At 44.2% G+C, this 22660-nt stretch overlaps 2 protein-coding genes across 4 annotated transcripts in view; both read left to right on the top strand.

Annotated features, from left to right (window-relative positions):
- Positions 1-17934, top strand: part of msh3 (mutS homolog 3 (E. coli)) — a 36245-nt gene extending 18311 nt beyond the window's left edge. The window contains exons 22-25 of the mRNA XM_053421771.1: positions 5598-5784; positions 15018-15150; positions 15298-15466; positions 17571-17934. Of these exons, the coding sequence (XP_053277746.1) occupies positions 5598-5784; positions 15018-15150; positions 15298-15466; positions 17571-17649 (568 nt within the window). The 3' untranslated portion in view covers positions 17650-17934. The remainder of the gene's footprint in view (positions 1-5597; positions 5785-15017; positions 15151-15297; positions 15467-17570) is intronic.
- Positions 17935-19145: 1211 nt separating this feature from the next.
- The window catches only part of rasgrf2b (Ras protein-specific guanine nucleotide-releasing factor 2b), a 41445-nt gene continuing 37930 nt past the window's right edge, over positions 19146-22660 (top strand). For all 3 annotated transcript variants that reach the window (XM_053420993.1, XM_053420992.1, XM_053420991.1), the window contains exon 1: positions 19146-19421. In XM_053420993.1, coding sequence (XP_053276968.1) covers positions 19146-19421 — 276 coding nt within the window. The remainder of the gene's footprint in view (positions 19422-22660) is intronic.

The following is a 22660-nucleotide window of genomic DNA, read 5'->3' as shown; positions in this document are numbered from 1 at the left end:
GTCAGACTAGAATGCTTGTGGGTTATTAGGATGCCCTCGTCAGTCAGTGGAGGAATTCTTTCTCCAGTATCTACACGACGCCTGTAGAACCTTCGTCACCCGTTTAACTTCAGAAAAAATGAGGAACGTCCAAACTTCGACCTGCCACTGAAGCTCTCGTAACCTCCTTAGTTTCTCGGGGGCAAAAATCATGTCGATATTTTCCTGGTTGATATATTATAGATAACGTCATACACACCACGATTACAGGCACATACTGTATAACTGGTCTATTATTTAAAAGTGATGCCATTGCAAGCTACAGTGTCTTTTAAATTGGGCAAATACCCAAGAGTGATACCTGAGTGAAGCCATCACTGCTCCAGAATATTCATTTCTTGATCGTGCAATGATACACAAGGTCAACGGGGAGAAAAGTGATATTTTCTTTTTGTCGCGAGTTTATCTCCCGCAACTCACACCTCAGTCACCCTGTGTCAGCTTCCTCGTCTGTGACACGGTCGAGTTTATATTAAGCACTGACACTAATCCCTTCTTATCCCATTTGTTCTCGATCATGAGGGGGGGGGGGGGAGTTGAAGAAGAGTTGTTAAACACGGCCGGATCCATTGTTGTGATATTGATCGCTTCGATGAGTCTAAAGAAAGGACCCATCTCTCTCTCTCTCTCTCTCTCTCTCTCTCTCTCTCTCTCTCTCTCTCTCTCTCTCTCTCTCCCTGCCACTGATGATTGCACTCATTAGCATCAGGGTAGCTGTAAGCTCTGTGTGTAGTTTCCAGTCCTGACTACACATTAGCGTGGAACACAGGCCAATATATGGTTTCTGCTGTACAGCCTCTGCCGCACCATGTGATTAAACCTAATGGCTTGCAGATGTGTGTAATTGTAGTTTTTTGTGGGTTTAAGCATGTTCTTGTGTATTAACCCAGTGGGAGCCAGTGACGTGTCAGCACACCAAAACTGTTTGTGTGTTCTTCTATCCTATGGAGAAACAGGTCTTGACTTCAGATTTGTGTGATGAGGAGATTTGGCTGCTCCTCACATCTTTAGGTACAGATCCAAACAAAAATCCCGATCTAGTGATATAAAGTGTTGTTTCCTAAAGGGGGCTTTTCGGAGTAGGCAGAGTTATTCACACTACTGAGGACACACTTGAAGATGTTGCAGTTCATGGTCTTCACCTGAAAGCCTGAGTTTATCATCATGATTCTTTAGTTGATCTGTTTTTATAGAAATCTTCATGTTTCTAGATAATTCCAAAAGTCTGAGGTTTGAGTGCAGTTAATGCTTCTCTAGAGTCTCTTGAAGTCAGATCAGTATAGTGAACGGTCTGTTCCCGGAATGATTGTACTTCAGTCTCTGAACCTCCACATACATGTGATGTAACACAAAACCGTTCATGTGTTTGCACGTGTGTATCTCTGTTGTTTACTCAGGTCTCTGTTCAATGATGGAGGTTATCTCTTCCTCTCAGAGAAAAAAAGTGCAACTCAGACCTAATTAATATCCACAGAGAAAACACACACACACACACACACACACACACACACACACACACACACACACACACACAGCTGCACAGTATCCACTGTCCTCTCTCCACCTCCTCCGTTACCTCTGTTGTCCTGTCTGTTTCTGATTGGTCCACTCAGCCTCCCTCTCATCACTGAGTGTAAGATCCTGAGGAAAATCGCTCTTAATAATAAAAGCTCAATCAATTCCCACTGCTGCGTCAAGCATAATAGACACAGCAGTGGGAATTGCTTCAAGCGTGTGTGTGTCAGTGTCAGTGAGTGTGTGTGTGTGTGTGTGTTAATGTGTGTTTGAGCGATGTTATGCGTTTATGAGCCGTGGAACCAGAGCTTGTGAGTTTTACCAGAGTGGAATAAGCAGACTTTGTGGGTTGGGGGGTAATGAGATGGTGCGTAGGTGTCTAATGGGATCTCCTGTCTGAACCGATCCGGATGATTGATTATCAATGAGGCTAAAATGAATAAACTGGAGATTGTTTTGAAGCTGCATCCCTTCTCACAGTTTTGTTTTTATTTACCTGCCCACTCCACTGATATTTACACATAAACCATTCACTTATTCAAGCGTTATTATTTGTCTGCTCTTTTACAGGCTGGAGCAGAGTAAGCCAGCAGCCTGGTGCGTGTGTACGCATGTGCAGTTGTGCACACATCAACACGTACGTGTGTGTTTTCTTGTCGGTATCAAGTCCTGCGGGTTGTGGAGCACATTCTTCTTCCATCATTTCATGGTTGTTATGGAAACAGCCAAAGTAGCAGAATGCAAAAGCGCGTTTTGAAAAGGACCTTTAATCGACCGTAGACCAGCAGTGATTATTCTGTGTTTAAGTCTTTCACAAGCTCCTCTCCCATCAGAAGATGCAGGGAGATGCTTTTTTTCTTTCTTTTCTCTCTGCTTCTCTTTGGGGCCCAGAAATGAAGCTAATATCCAGAAAGACTCGGTGGGTGTTCCGGTGCCAGCAGATCTCTGTGTTACCTCCTCACCTAAGTGGGTGTTGTAACATGTGGAGCATGTGGAGAAGAGTCTGTATCCTAAATCGACTCAGTTGTTCCTCTGAGTGTTTATACTGCTGCAGTGCTCCATCTTGTAGGCGGCGTGCGGGGCTGGTTTAGACCTTTAGTCTTTAGTGTGTGCACGACCAGGAGCTTTAAATCAGACTGCAGGAATCCATGGTTCAGTGGATTCCGACACATCTGAGCTGAACTCAGCAACATGGATAATAAAGGTCACAGGTTGATGTGCCTGTATTGACTTGATCTGGTGATAAAACGATGGGTGATAAAACAATATTAATATGTTTTGCAATATACATTTTTCATCAATAGAAAAATAACAAAGGTCCAATATATATTGATCATGTTTAAGCACAGTGAGCAGGTTTAACACATAATTGATCTACTGCAGGATTATAACATTTTTAGCTGTTTATAAAGTTTTTGTCATCGGCTTGGAAAACAGAGTTTAACCACAACCATCACTTAGGCACCAAAATCTGTCTTTAAACCTAAAATAAATAATATTAAAATAAATTCTGGCCGCATCGCTCAGCCTTACGATCTGGACTTCCTCTCCTACTGACATACACTTCATGAAAATTGTTCAATGGGCTTGATCCAGTGAAATACAATTGAAGGAAATAAAAAAAACTCCAGCCATGCACAGTTTATAATCAGACATTTATTTCCGTCTTTCATTTAAACGGCAACAGTTTCTTTATAGACTCTTTTTTTTCCCACATGAAAGTCGCACTGACACAGATCCACTATTGCCACGAGGCTTCTTCCTCTGCCTGTTAGAGGGAGAGTGAGGATCCTACATTAAATAAACTAAATAACATCCTGAATCCACTTACCATCACAGATCGGTGATACAGAGTGAAACCACATGGACGTGGAGGAGTGTGGATTTCTTTCTTTCACTCTTTAAGACGTCAGCTGTTATTGAAGAATAAACACTGAACTCGTGTCTCCTCAGTTTGGAAAAATATTTCTGAATAGCCGGACTCCATTTAAAACAGGGATATATAAGCCTCAACACATTTTCTGATGATTATTTTTTTCTTTCCATTCAAGATCTATTAATTATTCCCTGGTAAATCTGTGAACATGTCATAAAACAGCCAATATCTCAATCGTAAAGAAAGCCATTCCTGGTTTGGAGTCTTTTGGATGTTCATTGGATATGTCCCCTTCCTCCACCAAGTTGCGTGGAAATCTGTTCAGCAGCTTTTGTCCTACAAGTGGACAGGAGTGAAAACATGGCTAAGAGATCAATCACAGAGGGATTCGTGAGTGCTATACAAACACTTGAAATGTGTGAGGTGATAATAAATGGAGACTATTTTTGGAATGGGTTTGTTTGGTTGGAGGAAGGACGAGAGCAGCAGGACACCCAGCTGGTGGAGGGTTGTCGGGCTTCCGCTGCACTCCCCTCGTCAATGGTCGGACATGGTGTGCCCGGCTTTCCATCTGATCCTGCTCACCCTGTATGCCATGCAGTATAGATCCAATGTCACAATTTAATCTTAGGCACGCACACACACACACACACACACACAAACACACAAACACACAAACACACATTCACACACATGCTATAAATTGGCTAATGAAATGCAGCAGCATGTCTGCCACACCCCTCTCCTGGGTGACGTGCGGTGTATCCATAGAAACTCACCGCGCTGCCGGGGCCTGTTGGCGTTTCATTGATGGGTTTTATGCTGAAGGTCAATGAGGACGGGCAGAGACAGATTTGGAGGTGAGAACCACTGACTGGCTGAGAGATGTTGCATCTGCGATCCAGCTGGAGCAGAGTTTCTCTCAGATGAGTCACGACGCTCAGACTGTTCTCCGGGGCTCGGGAAGGATTCAACATCTTGTCATAGTATTTTATCTTCTTGTCTGCACATATTTCTTGACATGGACTCGACAGATGGCAACATCAGGTAGCCTTTTTCCACTGCCGCTGATTGGATGCCCACTGGCTTTAAATGTTCCCTTCTGCGGGAACTAAGTATCATCAATCATCATTTTTCTCACCACACAGGACCTCTTGCAATTATTTTCCTAAACATCTCTTCCTCTTTTATTCCAAGTTTCAATGAGCTCTCGTAAACTTGTTACAAATCACTAACTTCGGCCTGATGATGAGGAGGTGAACATTCCTCTTCAGCATACACTATTACGAGACCCTTCAAATGTTTATAACCAACACACACACACCATTATTTATTTCTTGAGGGAGGTTTTTCGAATTTTCACCATTATAGATGAACATTATCAACCAGGCTATGGCGGGAATGTAAATAAACATTAGGTGCAACAATCGCTCATTTAATCCTGTGTAGTAATTTATAGTGGAAGTGGATTGATCACAAAAGAAAATACTCATTGCACAGTGATTTTGACTTTTCTTAAAACATTTGACAACGTTTAAGATGTGAACTGTGATTACGATCCATACAAGCAAAAAGATGGTAACTTGAAACAGTAGATTCTTTATTTCCTGTGAAACCTGTGAAACCGTTTGACTTTCCTCTGCTGATTAGTTCTGATTATTTCTGTCCTGTTTTGTGTGGATTCTTTTCTTTTTGTCTTTTGGTCTCTAGTGACACAGGTAAATCGTCTTTGGGTCTCTTGAAAACCGCCACATAAACATTTTTTTGTTATTATCAAAAGCTTTGGACCAAATTGAGCACATCAGTGGGAGCCATGACATTCTCTGCAGACATATGCAACGTATGCTGCCTGTACACCCACACAATCAAAGGGAAGGAAAAACACAGATCACCCGGTTGCTGCAGACACTTGACAATGAGTGGCACAAGGTTTCTTTACTTTGTTCATGATTTTATAATGATTTTTGTGAATGTCACTTGTTGGCTGTGTCTGTTGAAACAGTAAATTTGGTCCCTGGCACATTCCTATGTCAAAGCAGCAGTTTGAATCTAAGATCGCCAAAGCTGATATAGTCCACTTCCTCTTATCATCTAAAAACCCCAAAAACTATTGTTTTAACTTTTAACCTCTGGCTTCTGTTTCTTCTTTTTTCTGATTGGTCGTCAGAATGGGGGCCTCAGACAACATCCTCAAAGGGCGCAGTACGTTTATGGAAGAGCTGACCGAAGCCTCCGAGATCATTTCCCACGCAACCGAGCGGTCATTGGTCATCCTGGATGAGCTGGGGCGGGGCACCAGCACCCATGATGGGATCGCCATCGCCCATGCCACCCTGGAGTACTTCATCAGAGACGTAAGTGGGTTTTTGTGTGCGTGAGTATGGATAGCAGTGTCCTGACTAATTGTGACTATTGAACATTTTTTGTTACACTGAGTGATAAATCTAAAAGTGACAAATCAATCCAAAAGTTGCCATCATGTAATCCAGATCACAGCGTCTGCAGGAAAAAACTGTCATGTAAGCTTCACTAGGAAGGAAGCAGGAAGCTACGTAACATCCTAGACACAACATTTAATCAGGGCAACAAATTATTACAAATTTATTAAGTGACTTGTTTTCTGGTGCCTTTCGTAAGTGTCGCAAAATGTAATCATTTAGTGGACAAATCACACAGATTGAAAATATTTCAACGTACAATATGTAATCTCGGCAGTTAGGGGTGTATATAAATCAAAACGATAACAACAGACCTAGTTGATGATGTCGTGAATCAGCATGTATCATGGGAGTTGTTATCTTCACAATCTATAGGCAGTCAAGGCCAGTGATAAAGAGGATATGACGCAAGGATTTCTCTGGGTCTGCACATTGTTTGAAACATCTTGGATAACATAAGTACACAAGTCAACAAAATATATAATATAGATCTAGTAGTTTTTTTTGTAGACATTTTAATGAGGAAACTATTTTAGCTCTAAAGAGAAAGAAGAAGAAAAAGAGATGGAGGGGAAAATAAATAAACGCGGGTGAAACACCCTCTGGACCGTGAAACAGCCCAGTTAGCCTTCAAATTAGTGGCTCTCAGTGAAGAGGGGTGTGTACATTCTATTTGTGCAAGTGCTCGATCGTGTGCGCTCTTCAGGCCGCCATGATTGGTTCTTTCTTGCATCGCGAAACGAGCCACCAGAGAGCAGCTGCAGCAGCAGAGCAGCTCTTGAAAACCGAGCACAATTGCGGAGAGGCTTGATCCATAGCGTTAATAACCTGTTGGAGCACAGGATGCATCTGAAGAAGAAAGGGAAAGAAAAGAAAGAGTGACCCCTGGACACCTAATTGTTAAAGGGACGTGCGACATGCCGTACTGCAGCAGGGCTCATTGTGTGTCCAATGACAGGCGGTCCAACGTCCACCTTTGAGCTTAAAAAGGAAGATATGTGTGCATATGCGTCGTCGCCATAATAACACGTTTCCTTCACATTCTTGTCAGCTGTCAGTAAAATGATGTGTGTGGAAGAAAGACAGGTGCAATTTCATTCCAAGGGAGGAGGAAGAGAAGCGACAGGGCTGGAAAAATACAGAGCTTTGCAGTGCTCGGTATTCCTATGAGAGAGATTGTGTGTGTGTGTGTGTGTGTGTGTGTGTGTGTGTGTGTGTGTGTGTGTGTGTGTGTGTGTGTGTGTGTGTGTGTGTGTGTGTGTGTGTGTGTGTGTGTGTGTGTGTGTGTGTGTGTGTGTGTGTGTGTGTGTGTGTGTGTGTGTGCTAATGTTGTGAAGACCTAAGTCTCTTTACACAGTCACATAGTGGGGACAGATATCAAGTCTCCGTAAGAAGAATCATTAAAGGTCTGGGTAAGGTCGGGCTTGAGTAACATTCGGTCTCCAGGAAATGAATGTAAGTCAATGTATTTTTCCCTGAAGTCATGGAAACACGGCTGTATGTGTGTTTCTGTGTGTGTGTGTGTTTTGTGCGAGTGTTCCGCTGGGATTGTGTGACATGGCACAGGAGCCTTTTCAGTATCTCAGTGCACATGAGAGACCACTGGAGGGGAGGGGGGGGGGGGGGCCTTATCAATACAGGCATTGCCAAGTTAATTTGTGTGGAACTAATTGTTCTGTAAACTTGCATGTACCAATTTGTGCTGAACGACTGAATCAATAGTGTGAGCGCAGAAAAACTCATTATTTAACCTCGACGTGGCTCCGGGCTTTAGGTTGTGAGGAGACGCTCCCGTTCACCAGATCTCAACTAAACAGTCGGGATGTTTTTCTAACCTGTCTGATCTCTTCATCTTTGTGACAAATGAGGTCCTTCCCCTGTGGATTTGTACACACGCACCTCTGCTGTTAGATCAAATGCAGCAAATAGCGCGAATGCATTTTTAATTAATGCGGAAAGACTTTGCTTGTTGTAAGAAAGAATCTGGCCGATTTTTTCCGTTTCAGTGTAGTAGATCTCAGGCTCTTTGAACAGATGACATTTACATACCTGTGTATTCTGTGGCCAGTCGTCTGTGTGTGGGGACAGGATATTTATAGCTGGACTAGTAACTTTGCTATCGAAGATGATGGTAACAGCAGATAGATGTATGATAATGTATCTAATGTAATGTTTTACAAGATAAATCACTGAGGCTGAACTGGTCCATTTAAAGCTGCATTAATCAATATTTCTTATATTAATAATGAATCATGTTAGATTGTAATGTGAAGAGTTGATTGTAGTATAATTCCTATACCGAGAGTTATCACCTGACTCTGCAGCTCTGAAACTTTGTTGTTTGTTTATTTTGGACAAACGCAGAGTGAGCAGCTAGCAAGGGAACATAAAATTAACGCAGAAACTTGAATTAGTAACAAAATATGTGTTTCTCTTTGTTTTTCACAGACATATCCCAGCGTTTCCTAATACGAAAAGTTCTATGTAGTTGCTTTTTACTTTTATTTAGAGTTATTTATTGTTAAATGTCAAACCTTAATTGTTTTTTCACCAGACTTCCATAACGACGTCATTTTTAATATACCGTATTGTACACTGTACGCTATCAGAAAATTTTCACCAGCCTATATCAGTGTTGGCATCAGCCCCCAAAAATCCATATGGTCCAGGCTCTAGATGTCGATACACTGGAGGTAAGTTAAGTGGTATTTATGCAGAGCTTCTCTCGTCTTAACGACCACTCAGAGCACTTCTCACTACAGGTTGCATTTAACCTTTCACACTCACATTCACACATCACTTCTATACATAGTTTTTCTGTATCACACACGCCCTCAGACACTGATGAAACAGTTTTGATGGTTCAGTATTTTTGCCCAAGGACGCTTTGAAAAGACGAGCCGGTGTTTTATCCACCGACATTCCCGGACAACCCACTTTACCACCTGAGCCACAGCTGTCGATATTGCTTATATATGACTCAAGTTCTACGAAAGTGTGTAGTCAGCAAGATCAGATACACACCACACAGACAAAAGATACTATAATCCCATGTTTGTATGTTTATGTGTTTATGTTTTTATGTGTATGTACTAATGTTGGTGCCTTGAGGCAGTAGCTTCTATGGGTAGAAAGGATTCAGCAGAATCACTTTGTCTCCGCTGACCTCAGGAATCATGTATTTAATCTCGCACTTGAAGAACTCTGCTGTGGATAAACAGGCCACCAGCTGTTTATCTGACCGCCGGGGACTCTGGGCGTCCTGCTGGTTAGGAAAGGATGAGCCTCATGGTGTACCGCCAGCGTCACTCCACAGGGACACATTCCCTCTGTGGGTTTTACCATTAATACAATACAATACAATTCCTACCATTTGTGAAGTCGAAGCCGGGTCCAATCGAGGAGATCTGGTATTTTGGTATTTATTTACTTTCTCTTTTCCAAGACCTCAATCAAAAAGCTCCAAATTACCCCGAGTTACCCCTGTTCAAATATAGACGAGTAAATATTTATTTTCACAAACCTCCTTCCAATTCTAATGTTTTGCCAGTTCCAGATTAATTTTTGGCCTGAGTCTTTGGCGTTGTGTAATCCTGCTGGAGAGCGTAGAGCGAGGATGTGTAAGAATGGAGCTGCTGCTGGCAGGAGGAGGGAGCTCTCCAACTACCTATTGTGTAACAGCATTGATTTGTTAGAAAGGCCTTGCCATCAAGGGAAAGACAAATAAAAAGAGCACAAAGGGAGATATCCTGGATACAGGCAGACCGGCAGAGTCTTTAATAATCCCACCTCTTCCTCCTACTCTGTCCCCTTCCTCCTCTGCCTTGTTGCCCTCTTCCTCTTCCTCCACCTCCTCCTCCTCCTCGCCAGACTCCTTTCATGTCAAAAGTCAAGACTACTTTCTCTGCGCCTCTGTTTTTATTGTAACGCACCATCCCCCCTGTTCCCCAGCACTCACCTGAGAGGTAGTTAAGAATGTAGATGGGTTTCGTAACACCACTCAATAAAAAGAGAGACAGCCTTGGCGCAGCAATAAAAGAGAAACAGAGAGGCAGACGAGAGAGAGGATCGCTTCTGCTAGAAGTTGCCGGTTAGAAGTCACGGACAGCATCAGATTGTTTCAGTGCACGCTTATATAATTTACTCCTTTTTACCTCATGGTCTTTTCTAGCCACCGCTCACTCTCACACGGACTCTCACTTTTATTCACGCTTACCGCAGGTCCTGCCATTAGCTTCACACTTAACTTAGCACGACACGCAACTCTCCGATCGTAGCATGACTCAGACTCTCTAATACTGTTCTGTGTTAGTGGAGTACCGAGCATCCCGGCCCAGCTTTACACTATAACACACTAAAGCTCACTTTTTGGCTCCACACTCATGGGTACATTTTCCAGAAGAATGTATTGTTCCACGTGGGCGTAAATGGTCCAATGCGCTGATGCACAAAGATCCACCGGAGACCCACGTGTGCTCCACTGCACTCTCATTGCTGCACTGTGCTCAGACACACAAGATCATTGTCGTTGTGACTGCGTTCCTTTGTCAACATTTCTAGCTGGAGTGTTTTTTTTTTGTGTGCAGTGGTTACCCAACATGTGGGTCGGGACCGCAAAAAAGGGTCTTGGGATAAAAGCCTGAAGGGCTGCAAGATGATGCAAGGAAAAAACAAACATATTTCTGTCATAAAAGTATTGTCTTCCTTTGTCAAATACTCAATATAAAAAATAAAAAACTCCAGATGAAAGTCTTTTCTTAATTATTTTTTTCCTCCTCAAGTGTATAGTCGTCTGGGATGGATATCGTAGGAGTTAGCAAAAGTCTTAACACCTGTTAAAAAGAGCCAAAACAGACAAAATGAGGCTGTACCCCCATCTGTATCTGTGCACGTGTTCTGAAAGTTTATAGTTGTGCACGAAACAGAGGAAATGGAGAAGTACCACTGGAAATCGTGGGGGGGGGGAGTGGCAAGTGTAGCCGACAGTTCACTAGAGGATGAAATTTCGACAATCTCAGAACTTTTTCATCGGAGACTCTGTTAGCAAGAAACTTCAGACATCTTCATTATGTTACATGGGCCGTTTATGATCACAACCTCCTCCATCTTTGCCAGTTTTGTTGTTGTCGGACACTCTCGACTCCGCGCCGCCCTCTAGTGGATGTATTTCTTGACAATGCTAGCGTAAGGGACAAGTTACTATCTCTTTTCGTAAGGCAGCATAAATGAGCCTTTACTATAACAACACACAAATGCTGTTCCAAGACCAGCAGTTTATGGGGAACGTAACTGTACTTCATTTAAAAAAAAAAAAGCCAATTTGACATGAACCAGACCAGAATTAAAAGTAACAATGTCCAATTTTTACTTGATTCAGACGAATTAATTCAAACCACAGGAGTGAAGTCACGATCTTTAACAGTATGTACTTTAATATAAGTGGTAAAACTTGACCTAAAGGAAAGGTCATCGCCCCTTTTTCACTGGACCTATTATAATTTAGAACAATAAGAGGACAAATTGGACTCAGAGCCTAAGTAAGTAACGCACTTACCTCATTTACACAATATCTCTCCATCCTTCTCTCTCTCCCCACACACACACACACACACAAAAACACACACACACACAAAAACACACACACACACACACCCACACACACACACTGCCTTGTTAGTTGAGAGGTGAGAACACGAAGGGTGAGAGTTGGATTCTTGTCTAACTGCCCAAAGAGAAGTGAGGGCTCTGAGACATCGATGGTTATGTCGACACCTCCAGCCCTTTCCTCAGGTTCAAATTGGAGAGTGGATGCGTACTCTTCCCTTGACAACATGTCATGGGAGCAATGATGCTCTACAGGTGTACGCGGAAACACACAGTAAGACTTATCCTTGAGAACAATAAGTAGTGGACCAGGTGGCACGATTCATGGAACGTGTACATCTGTGTCATTTGGCAGATCAGATGCAGGGAGGCTGTTTTATTTGAAACACCGTCTTAAATGAGTCGACCAGCCTGAGTCGAACATGAAGCCTGTCCCATCTGGAGCTCGCCTCCTGAAAGTTTGACCGCTACAAGCACCCCTCTATCTTTTTATAAATATACAACAGATTTTAGTTTACATTACAGGCGGCTCCAACCTTTTTCAACAGCCAGACTCCTGTTCTCAAAGCCAGAGAGGATCTTCTCCCATCTTCAATTCATATGTTTTTGTCTGTAGAGTCATCTCAGAATATTCAGACCTTTTCCGCTCCTCAATGTGTGAGTAGCTTGTTGTTATTGATACCACAAATTTGTTCGGCAAATGTTGCTTCACTAACTTTGCTGTGGAGCAGAGCTAGCATGTGGCACAAGTGTTTTTTTCTCAATGGTTCTTGGGTAAGAACTTGTGCTTCTTTGTTTGTGTTTCTGGATTCGAAACAAGAAGGTGAGAACATGAAGTACGGGAAGAAGTCTGGCCAAATTAGATTCTGCTGCTTTTGCGACATTTAGTGAATATCATCTATGTCCTTTTAAAAATAGTCAGTTTTTTTTAATTAGCAATGTGTGTGTAGGGGCAAAGCTCTGTAAATGTGTCGACTGACAGTTCTGTTTTGGTGTCTTTTAACAAATTGTTTCGGTTGTCTGGCCTGTTACCCTGTTTTGCATCTGCTGCCCCCTAAGTGGCAAAAAACGTAATTTCTGATTTAATTATTTCTTTGATTAACCGGAAAGTTTCTTTTTTGTTTACATTAGATTATACATGACGAGAAATGCTAAGTAGCAGTAACTTTCCTGCATAATCATTCAAATAGACACTGTAAACATGAATGTATACGATTATTACGCCTGGAACCAGCTAATCGTTAAAACGATGGTTATTTGATCTTCACAATTGCCTGTTACTAATCAATTAATAGGATAATTGTTTCAGCAGTAATTTCATCAGATGGTCTAACTCTGCTGAACAAGGCTGCCACTTTACCCTGGGGTGGTCCGGTAATGAGCTTCCATTAGCAGCTAATCAGACCATTATCCAGGCTGCAGCCTCCCTCTGCCATCCTCCGTTTGCTTTTACTTTTCAGTGTAGGTGGACAGGAAGGATTGATGCAGCTCCCGCGTGTGTGTGCACCTATGAGCTTGTTGTGTGTGCGTTCCCGCAGGTGCAGCTCTGTGTGTCTCAGTAAGAAAAGTGGGAGTGACCTTGCATGTCTCTTTTAGGGGGAAGTATTACTCGTGACATGTGACCTTTCTTAGACCGAGCGGTTAGCGGGCTGATCCTGGAGTTAGCCGAGTCCTGCAGCCGCCTGTCTGCTGCGATGATGTAAGACCCAGACCTCCTCCTCCACCCTGAGAACTCCTGTATGATTTGTTATTATTACAATCGTGGATTTAAGGATTATTAACTCTAGCTCTTGGATTTTTAATGCTGCGTATATAATTGTTTTTCAACAGTTTGTCACAACTGATTTGTAAGACGTGTGGGAGATGTTTTCATAGTGTTTTGTTCACCCTGCTCCATTTAAGTGACTAGGTTGTTAAAGGATCTGCATTTGTTTTGGTTAAGAGCTCTTAGCAGCTGTCCTGTGAGTGCAGCGCTCTGAGGAAAATATATGTGTGCATGCATTTGGCAGAGAGGCTCAGCGCCACCCACTTTTTGTGATTTTCATCACTTAACCCAACTGCCAGAGTTCAATCACGCAGCCTCTGGGCGGCTACCAGGCCCGACGGATATTAAAGAATAACGGGATGAGGTGAAGAGCCCCTTCGTTGTCGAATGAGCCTCCAGTGGCCGAGGACAAGCCAGAAAAACTGTGAGTGATTGACGGCAGAAATCCTCAAGAGAAAGAAAGATAAAAGAAAACAAAAGATGCAAATAAATGGGAAAAGTGACACTGTGTGTGTGTGTGTGTGTGTGTGTGTGTGTGTGTGTGTGTGTGTGTGTGTGTGTGTGTGTGTGTGTGTGTGTGTGTGTGTGTGTGTGTGTGTGTGTGTGTGTGTGTGTGTGTGTGTGTGTGTGTGTGTACCAGCGGTATAATACACAAAGCTTGTCGTCATGTATTGGCTCAGCACACTGCAGGGCACAGAGGCAGTTAAGTAACACTGGGCCAAAGCACAGTACATGTAGCTGCTCTGCTCTTTGTGTTTCTTAGTTGTGGAAACAGACAGATAACGTTACATAATGCATTCGCTCTGTACTTTGTTTTCTTCCTTTCTTTCTTTCTCTCCTCTTATTTTAGACCCTTTGATTTATATAAAACTTGATCGCCCCTGGTGGCTGGCTGCAGTATGTAGGTCATAGATCCCACCTCCCCCATGTTAGCGGATGGGACATGGACCAATAAAAGCATCACGATCGACAGCTGAGGCTGACTCGCGATTGGTGAATCGATGGGACCTCCCTGCCACGAGGTGCAAGATGGCGTCATTCGTGTCGGGGATATTATGGCTTCATTTCTTTGTTTGTGTGAGGAAGTGGAAATGTGTTGTGTCTTTATCTACAGTCAAACTTTGTTGATCCCCGGACTTCTTTCTTCAGCACAACTAGCAGGTTGACATATGTTGTTTTAGATGAAACGTCTCCACATGTACTGGATGGATTGTCATGAACTTTAACCTCTTGAAAATGTGGTCTGTTATATGAATGTGTTAAACAGCAATATGCTAAAATGTCGGCTGCCTGAGTTTTTATACATTTTTAAGGTTGTCTCGTCTCCAGTCTGTGATCAGATCTAATTTTTCATGGGCACTGTGCAAAGCTGGTGAGTAGGAGGGAACTGGGAAGGCAGCAGCTCCGTTTCCAGTTAAACCAAACACTGGAGGGTCAGCACAAGTGACGTTACTTCATCTTCTGTACTTTTACATTTACCTGCTGCCAGAGAGACATATTCCACTGCTGAAAAACCACAGAAGAGACAAGCTCCTCTGGCAGGCTTCTACAGAGCAGCCATACAGTCGTCCTGCTGCAGCTCTGAAGGGCTTCTACCCCTCACCAGGAGGTTTTCTGACTGTGAACACGTTGTACAGATTGTATTCACACTCGACTGACCCTGTTTATGCAGTTTTCCTAAACCTGAACATTTTGATATCAGCTGACTCTGGAGAGCCGCCAGGGTCCTTGCCTGCAGACCACATTTTTCTGGATATTAACACTCTTTTCCTTGTTTTAGGTAAAAGCCCAAACCCTGTTTGTGACCCATTATCCCCCTCTGTGTGAGCTGGAGCAGGCGTATCCGAGACATGTGGCTAACTACCATATGGCTTTCCTACTCAATGACCCTGATATTGCTACTGCCACTGACGGTATGTGTGTATTTTTGTTTGATGGTGGAAATTATGGGTTTGACTGTAATGCAGTTACGTTTTGAACAGTTCTACTCCAACAATTTAATATTGTCTCCTGGCACTTTGCTTTGATTTTAGGGTTTACCCATGTGTGTTTGCTTACAGGCGATGAGGTTCAGCCCGAGTTCATCACCTTCCTCTACCAGCTAACTGGAGGAGCTGCAGGACGCAGCTACGGCCTGAATGTCGCCCGTCTGGCCGACATCCCAGATTCTATACTACACACTGCTGCTCGTAAAGCCAGAGAGATGGAGAACGTGGTCAACGCCAGGAGGTACAGGAAACACACATATTCACCGTAACCAATCTGTCAAGGCTTGCTTCGCTGATTTTAAACATCAACATCTACTTGTGAGGCACATGGGGCACAACTTAGCCTGAGAAAGCATTTGTCATTTATTTTGTGCCCGGAGAATCTTTTTTAAAGTGAGCTCATGCCATCTCAGTTTGTGCTTTGGGACTCAAAACATTGTAATGGAGAGTCTTTGGTTCAAACTGGATGTTTCAAAGATGCAGCTCTCTAACGCCAGGGGCTGTGTCAGTGGGGGGGGGGGGGTTCCCTCAGTTACAAGTGAGACAATGAAATCCTGTATTTTAAGCCTTGAAAACACATAATAGTCTATGACAAGATTTCACACCTGAAAACAGCAACAACAGTTTTTCAATCTTCATCATGACAATCACAAGACATGTTTTAGGCATGTTCTAGTACAAAGCCACTGCAGTGTCTTGCCAGATGACATCACGCACCACATGAGGCGGCAAGAGACAGGTTTCATTTTTTTAAAATCTGAAGCAGGTTTTAGTGCGAAGCAGGTTTACACATACAAGGAATATGCTGTGTTGTGTTATCCCGAGCAACTTGAGTTATGATATGATTATTATATGATATTAAGGAATTACAGTAATTTTTTTTAATCTGTCTCTTTCCAGTCCCCTAACGTTATACAAGTGAAATACTAATTCACAGGCTTAGCTTTTAAACCCTCCAACAAATCATAAAATATCCTTCTCCTGTGTTTTTGCAGAGTTTCTCAAATATTATAAAGCACAAGAGGAGCCCGGCCAATGAAAACATGGAGTCAAAGCTCCACCGACACTAAACTGAATGTTTATTTAAGCTTTAACACTCAACTGAACTTGATTTCATACTCGTGCTGACACATCTGAACCAGAAAATGTACCAAACCCCCGGAAAATCTGACAGATTAACAGAGCAGCTCTGAGTTTTTCACCTGATGGACCTTTGCACAGAGGAGAGAGAGGGAGAGAGCGAGCGAGCGACAGTCAAGTTTGTGACAGGAAGTCTTTTGGTCTGAAAATTCGTTGATTGTGGAAATAACTTGAACTCTCCCATTGAAAGCTGTAAATGTGTAATTCTCAATATAGGTTGACATGTTACCCAAGACTTCTCATGATGTCTCAGTTGGATGTTCAGTCAACTACAGAGACATTTATCCTTTGTTTCTGCTAATATGTGCTTTTAATTTGTGGAGCTGAACTGATGCTCACATTACAGTGCAATTTGCAATACACAAAACAACTATCAACCTAATGTGCGTGCAAAAATATTATAGGAAAATAAATATTGGAAACATTATATATGGGGAATGGTCATTATATATAAAAGTGAACATACGAATAAAAAACTGTTTCTTATTGCCTGTAATAGAAGTGGAAACTGAAGTAAAGAGAACATACAATAAAATAATTGGAATAGGTACAAAGAAACATTTGCTGGACTTTTAATCAACTTTTTGTCGTTGCACATTTTGTCCCCGTGCAGGAGTCAAATCCTCCCTGGGATTTACTCCTTCTATGAGTGAACCCACCACTGCAGGTAGACACGTTCGAGTGAGTGAGTGAGGAAACTGGAATAAGACTAATTCTTAGTCATTTGCTGTCAAGGTGTCAGCACATTGCACTTTCTCAGAGTACACACTTGTGTCTCTATGAATTTGTACATGGCATCTCCGCTCGGTTACAGACAGCCTGCTGGGAGCGGAGTGCTGCTCTCACTTCCTAAGTAATCCTCACCATATGAAATACAGAATCTGTCAATAGACACACACACACACACACACATGCACACACACACACAGAGCCATACCTCTCTGTCAGTGTAATCCTCTCTATATGAAATGTTTGTCCGTTGTTTGAGTGAAGCCGCGCTGAGTACACAATAATCGTACACAGAGGAGTTGAGCTGCTGGTCGAGGGTTAAGAACAGGGATTTTATTGCTCCCCTCACACAGCTGTATGTCAGATGTCAACGTGTTAAGACTCACATAGGCGCCTGTGTGAGGATGTAGAATTGTTGTGTACAAAGAACTTTGTTTAAGCAACGTCTCTGTGTCTTTTTCCCACCGTCTCTCCAGGAGCAGAGTGAAACTTCTGTCGGATCTCTGGAGCGTCTCAGACAAGTCGTCCCTCCTGGAGTGGCAGCGGTCAAACTGACATCGCTGCAGCAGAAGTCAGCACATGAGGAGGAGAGAACTTTGCAGTCTGTGAATCAACGGGCTGAGAGATGATTACTCGTGCTCACAGAAGTGAAAGCCTGCTTCACACAAGGCTTGGCGCCGAGGGAGAAGAGCAGTCGTGTGATACGGATTTGTATCTATCTCAGGTTCTCACCATCATCTGTACTGTCACTGAACCGTCTCAATGGACTGATGTAGATTCTACCAACCAGACGATACGTGACTTCATTGTGTTTAGTGGTTGAATAAAGAATCAACTTGATACGTTTCATTGATTGTTGATTTAACATTTCACGTCCAAAAGCTTTTCCGAGTCACGTTCGTCATTTAAAAGAAGGCAACACAAAAAAAAACAATGAAAATGTCATGTCATCTTTTTTAATACCACACATTCTTCATCCTTGTCCACATGGGTTGTCTACATATCCCACAATGCAACTCAACCTCTGACAGTTGATGTTCAGGTGTGTAATGCAGGTAGAAGTGAATGTCGCGTGTCAAAGTTCACTTATGTGTGACATAGATGATGGATAGATGATGATAGATGATGGGTGGGCCGGGGGGGCTCATGTCTTTATAACTACACAGCCTCACATTTATTTGTCCATCTTTAGACGTGCAGTCTCCATCACCTCATGTCTGCTCTTGAGCCAGTTTATTAGACGTCAGGCAGCTACCCCCCCCCCCCCCCCCCCCCCCCACACACACACACCCAAAGACCAAAAGACCTTTAAACAGACTTTAATGAGATAAAATCAAAACAGTAGAAAGTGTGAAGGAAATAGATTTTTAACATAAGGGGGTTTTCAAATGTTTAGCCTCACTGGGTTTTGTCAATGATTCAATATTCAGTTTAGCCTTTTTAATGTTTAGTGTTTTACCTATTAATGTGTTATGTGCGCTTTGAATCCAACGCTATTAATAATGCAGAAACAAATCACAACATTTGACTGTGGGAAATCGACCTCACATCTCCATCTCTCTCAGCCACTCATGCTCCGCCTTTAATTCCGCCAACTCCAAGATCAGTGCCCATCACCAGAGAGAGAGAGAGAGAGAGAGAGAGAGAGACATTGTGGGAGTGTGTGTGTGTGTGTGTGTGTGTGTGAGAGAGAGAGAGCGATCTAGCCACGGACACATAGCTTTATAGGGTCTGCGCTCCTGTCAGTGTTTGTCCACTTGAGGGTTCGTCCCTCTGTGAACGACCTCCCCGCTCCTCGCTCGTTCATGTGCTCGACCATCACAATGGATTTATTCTAACGCTCGTGGGACTCGGACATCTTCACCCTGCTATGAGTTCCTCTGCGGAGACGCTTCCGTCAGCGGGGCAACTTTTCCGTGCGCACCGGCGCCGCTGAGCCGCGCGTCCCTCGGTGGGAAAGTTAACACGCAGCCCCACCACGGACATGGACTCGCGGTGAAGACTCCGGACTTGTCCCACTTTCCTCTCTGCCCCCGAAACCGGTCGTCGAGATGCAGAAGAGCGTGCGCTACAACGAGGGACACGCGCTGTTTCTGTCAGTGGTCGCGCGTAAAGAGGGAACCAAGCGCGGGTACCTGAGCAAGAAGACGGCCGAGAACAGCCGCTGGCACGAGAAGTTCTTCGCCCTGTACCAGAATATACTGTTCTACTTCGAGAACGAGCAGAGCGCGCGACCTGCGGGGATTTACCTGTTGGAAGGATGCACCTGCGAGCGCGCGCCGGCGCCCAAGATGTCCACCACGGGGAGAGAAGCGCTGGAGAAACAGGTGAGAGGGGGAGGGAGAGGGGGGGGGGGGGGGGGGGGCGTCAGTGCGCTAAACCCCTGCTGTCAGTGAACAGGTGACCTCATCACATCTGTCTCTACAACTTCACAAATTCTAGTCCATGACATGAGCGTGAGGAGCAAACTGGTGCTTGGCAACAGACATGCACCATATCTCAGGGGGATCCTGCTTTGGCTTTCACATAAACCCTGTTCACCAATGCTGTACTTTAAAAATAACAAGAATCCACTTGATCAAAAAGTTTGTTCATCAAAATGTAAACTTGACTCCATCGCAGGCTACAATGCGGCTCAAGGAGGCTGCAGCAGTTCATGCAGCCTCTCGGCTCTCTGCAGAAAGCCCTGCAGCATTACGAGCTCCAGAGCATCCTCCCCGAGCAGGTGACCATCCTCCAAGGATTCAGATGCAAATGGGAGCAGGCTGGTGCCAGAGAACATGCAGGAGCAGTCACAGCACAACAGCTCCTGCATGCATTTCTATTTCTGATCCACAAATAAGCTCCTTACCTTTGAGCAAACTGTAAAAATATATTAACTTTTTACGTTTTTCTCTCTTTGATTTAATGTTACTTGCTGGTTACCACAGAATGTTCTTTATTTGTGATCTGGAGAGTGGGAACTTGCATTATCATGATGCAAATGCAGTTATTCTGTCAACAAACAGCAATTTCTTAAGTCAAATGTATTACAAGTCAGACGCTGGGAGGCTCAATGCAGCAACAGGTTTTCTGTCTTTAACCCTTTGAATGCTGAAAAGTAAGAAAGCACTTTTCCTTCTAGACATATTTGATATTTTCTAAATTTTCCAATGAAATATTTATTCCCAGGATGCCATGTCTTATATTCTGTAACATGAACCTCACAGACATATTCGACATGTCCTGTGCTTCATTTACTGCAGTGTTGCACATTTAGTGTCTTCAGAAACCTGTCGTCTGGAGTATTATACAAAATAAATGTGTAATATTTGACCCTCTCCTGAATCCGGCTGGTCTGTAAAATGGTTTCATACCAGTACATCTGTGATGCGTGCTGTAAAATATTTTGGGTGAATGTTTCAGTGGCTGTGCTCCTGGAAGTTGCCTCTGTATTGTTGCTCCGACAGTTAGGGAAGGGCTTGTTGTTAGGGAAACATTTGATTTACCATTTGCACCAATAGTTGTCCACTTAAAAAAAACAACAGAAAAAATGCACATTTATTGGTCAGAAATCACAACAATGGGGTTTCATCACTCACAGAATCAGTGTTTGTGAATATATTCATAAATTGTAATCTAACCTAACAGAGAAAACAGACTGATTCCTGTCCAGGTGGCCTTGGGAACTATGAGCATGTGTGTGAACAGGCATCGTGCCCATCGACATGTACTGGGAGGAATGTTCTGGACTGAATTGACTTGTGACAGTTTAAAGAAGTATTGATGAGACAGTGAGTGGATGCAATCACTTGGAAGTTTGAAGAGTGGTTGAAAATGGCTGCCAATCACCATCACATGGGAAAAAAATGAATCTCTAAAAGATGTTCTTGCACAGTGGACCTCTGTCTCTTTAAATGTGAAGTAAAGACAACTCATTCCAGATGTATGCAAATGGAGGAGCCACTAGATGGAAGAGTTTAGTTTTAATCAAGCAACACATGAAGAGCTGGTCTTTATTTCTGTACTGGGTTTGTGAAGAATGATCATGAGAGGATACAAAACTCTTTTGGAGGGAAACAAGCTACAAGTGGCTCCGACCACTGACGTTGATGTGAACGTAAAAACAGTCTCTCCTGATGTCCCCCAGCTCGGCCGTCATGATCTCATTTGATCCTCTTTCTACACTGTCTCACCCTCTGTGCCCCTCTGTGCCCCTCTGTCTCACCCTCTGTGCCCCTCTGTGCCCCTCTGTCTCCCCCTCTGTGCCCGTCTGTCTCACCCTCAGTGCCCCTCTGTCTCACCCTCTGTGCCCCTCTGTGCCCCTCTGTCTCCCCCTCTGTGCCCCTCTGTCTCACCCTCAGTGCCCCTCTGTCTCACCCTCTGTGCCCCTCTGTGCCCCTCTGTCTCACCCTCAGTGCCCCTCTGTGCCCCTCTGTCTCACCCTCAGTGCCCCTCTGTTCCCCTCTGTCTCACTCTCTGTGCCCGTCTGTCTCACTCTCTGTGCCCATCTGTCTCACTCTCTGTGCCCCTCTTTCTCACTCTCTGTCCCCCTCTGTCTCACTCTCTGTGCCCCTCTGTCTCACTCTCTGTGCCCATCTCTCTCACTCTCTGTGCCCATCTCTCTCACTCTCTGTGCCCATCTCTCTCACTCTCTGTGCCCATCTGTCTCACTCTCTGTGCCCGTCTGTCTCACTCTCTGTGCCCATCTCTCTCACTCTCTGTGCCCATCTCTCTCACTCTCTGTGCCCATCTGTCTCACTCTCTGTGCCCCTCACTCTCACTCTCTGTGCCCATCTGTCTCACTCTCTGTGCCCATCTGTCTCACTCTCTGTGCCCGTCTGTCTCACTCTCTGTGCCCATCTGTCTCACTCTCTGTGCCCGTCTGTCTCACTCTCTGTGCCCGTCTGTCTCACCCTCTGTGCCCCTCTGTCTCACTCTCTGTGCCCATATGTCTCACTCTCTGTGCCCGTCTGTCTCACCCTCTGTGCCCCTCTGTCTCACTCTCTGTGCCCGTCTGTCTCACTCTCTGTGCCCGTCTGTCTCACCCTCTGTGCCCCTCTGTCTCACTCTCTTTGCCCATATGTCTCACTCTCTGTGCCCCTCACTCTCACTCTCTGTGCCCCTCTGTCTCACTCTCTGTGCCCATCTCTCACTCTCTGTGCCCCTCTGTCTCACTCTCTGTGCCCATCTCTCTCACTCTCTGTGCCCCTCTGTCTCACTCTCTGTGCCCATCTCTCTCACTCTCTGTGCCCATCTGTCTCACTCTCTGTGCCCATATGTCTCACTCTCTGTGCCCATCTGTCTCACTCTCTGTGCCCATCTGTCTCACCCTCTGTGCCCATCTGTCTCACTCTCTGTGCCCGTCTGTCTCACTCTCTGTGCCCGTCTGTCTCACCCTCTGTGCCCCTCTGTCTCACTCTCTTTGCCCATATGTCTCACTCTCTGTGCCCCTCACTCTCACTCTCTGTGCCCCTCTGTCTCACTCTCTGTGCCCATCTCTCACTCTCTGTGCCCCTCTGTCTCACTCTCTGTGCCCATCTCTCTCACTCTCTGTGCCCCTCTGTCTCACTCTCTGTGCCCATCT

This window comes from Pleuronectes platessa, chromosome 4 (genome assembly GCF_947347685.1).
Source record: "Pleuronectes platessa chromosome 4, fPlePla1.1, whole genome shotgun sequence".
In the NCBI taxonomy this organism is placed as follows: domain Eukaryota; kingdom Metazoa; phylum Chordata; class Actinopteri; order Pleuronectiformes; family Pleuronectidae; genus Pleuronectes; species Pleuronectes platessa.
Note: the sequence above shows the minus strand (reverse complement) of the source record. Positions and strands in the feature narration are given on the sequence as shown.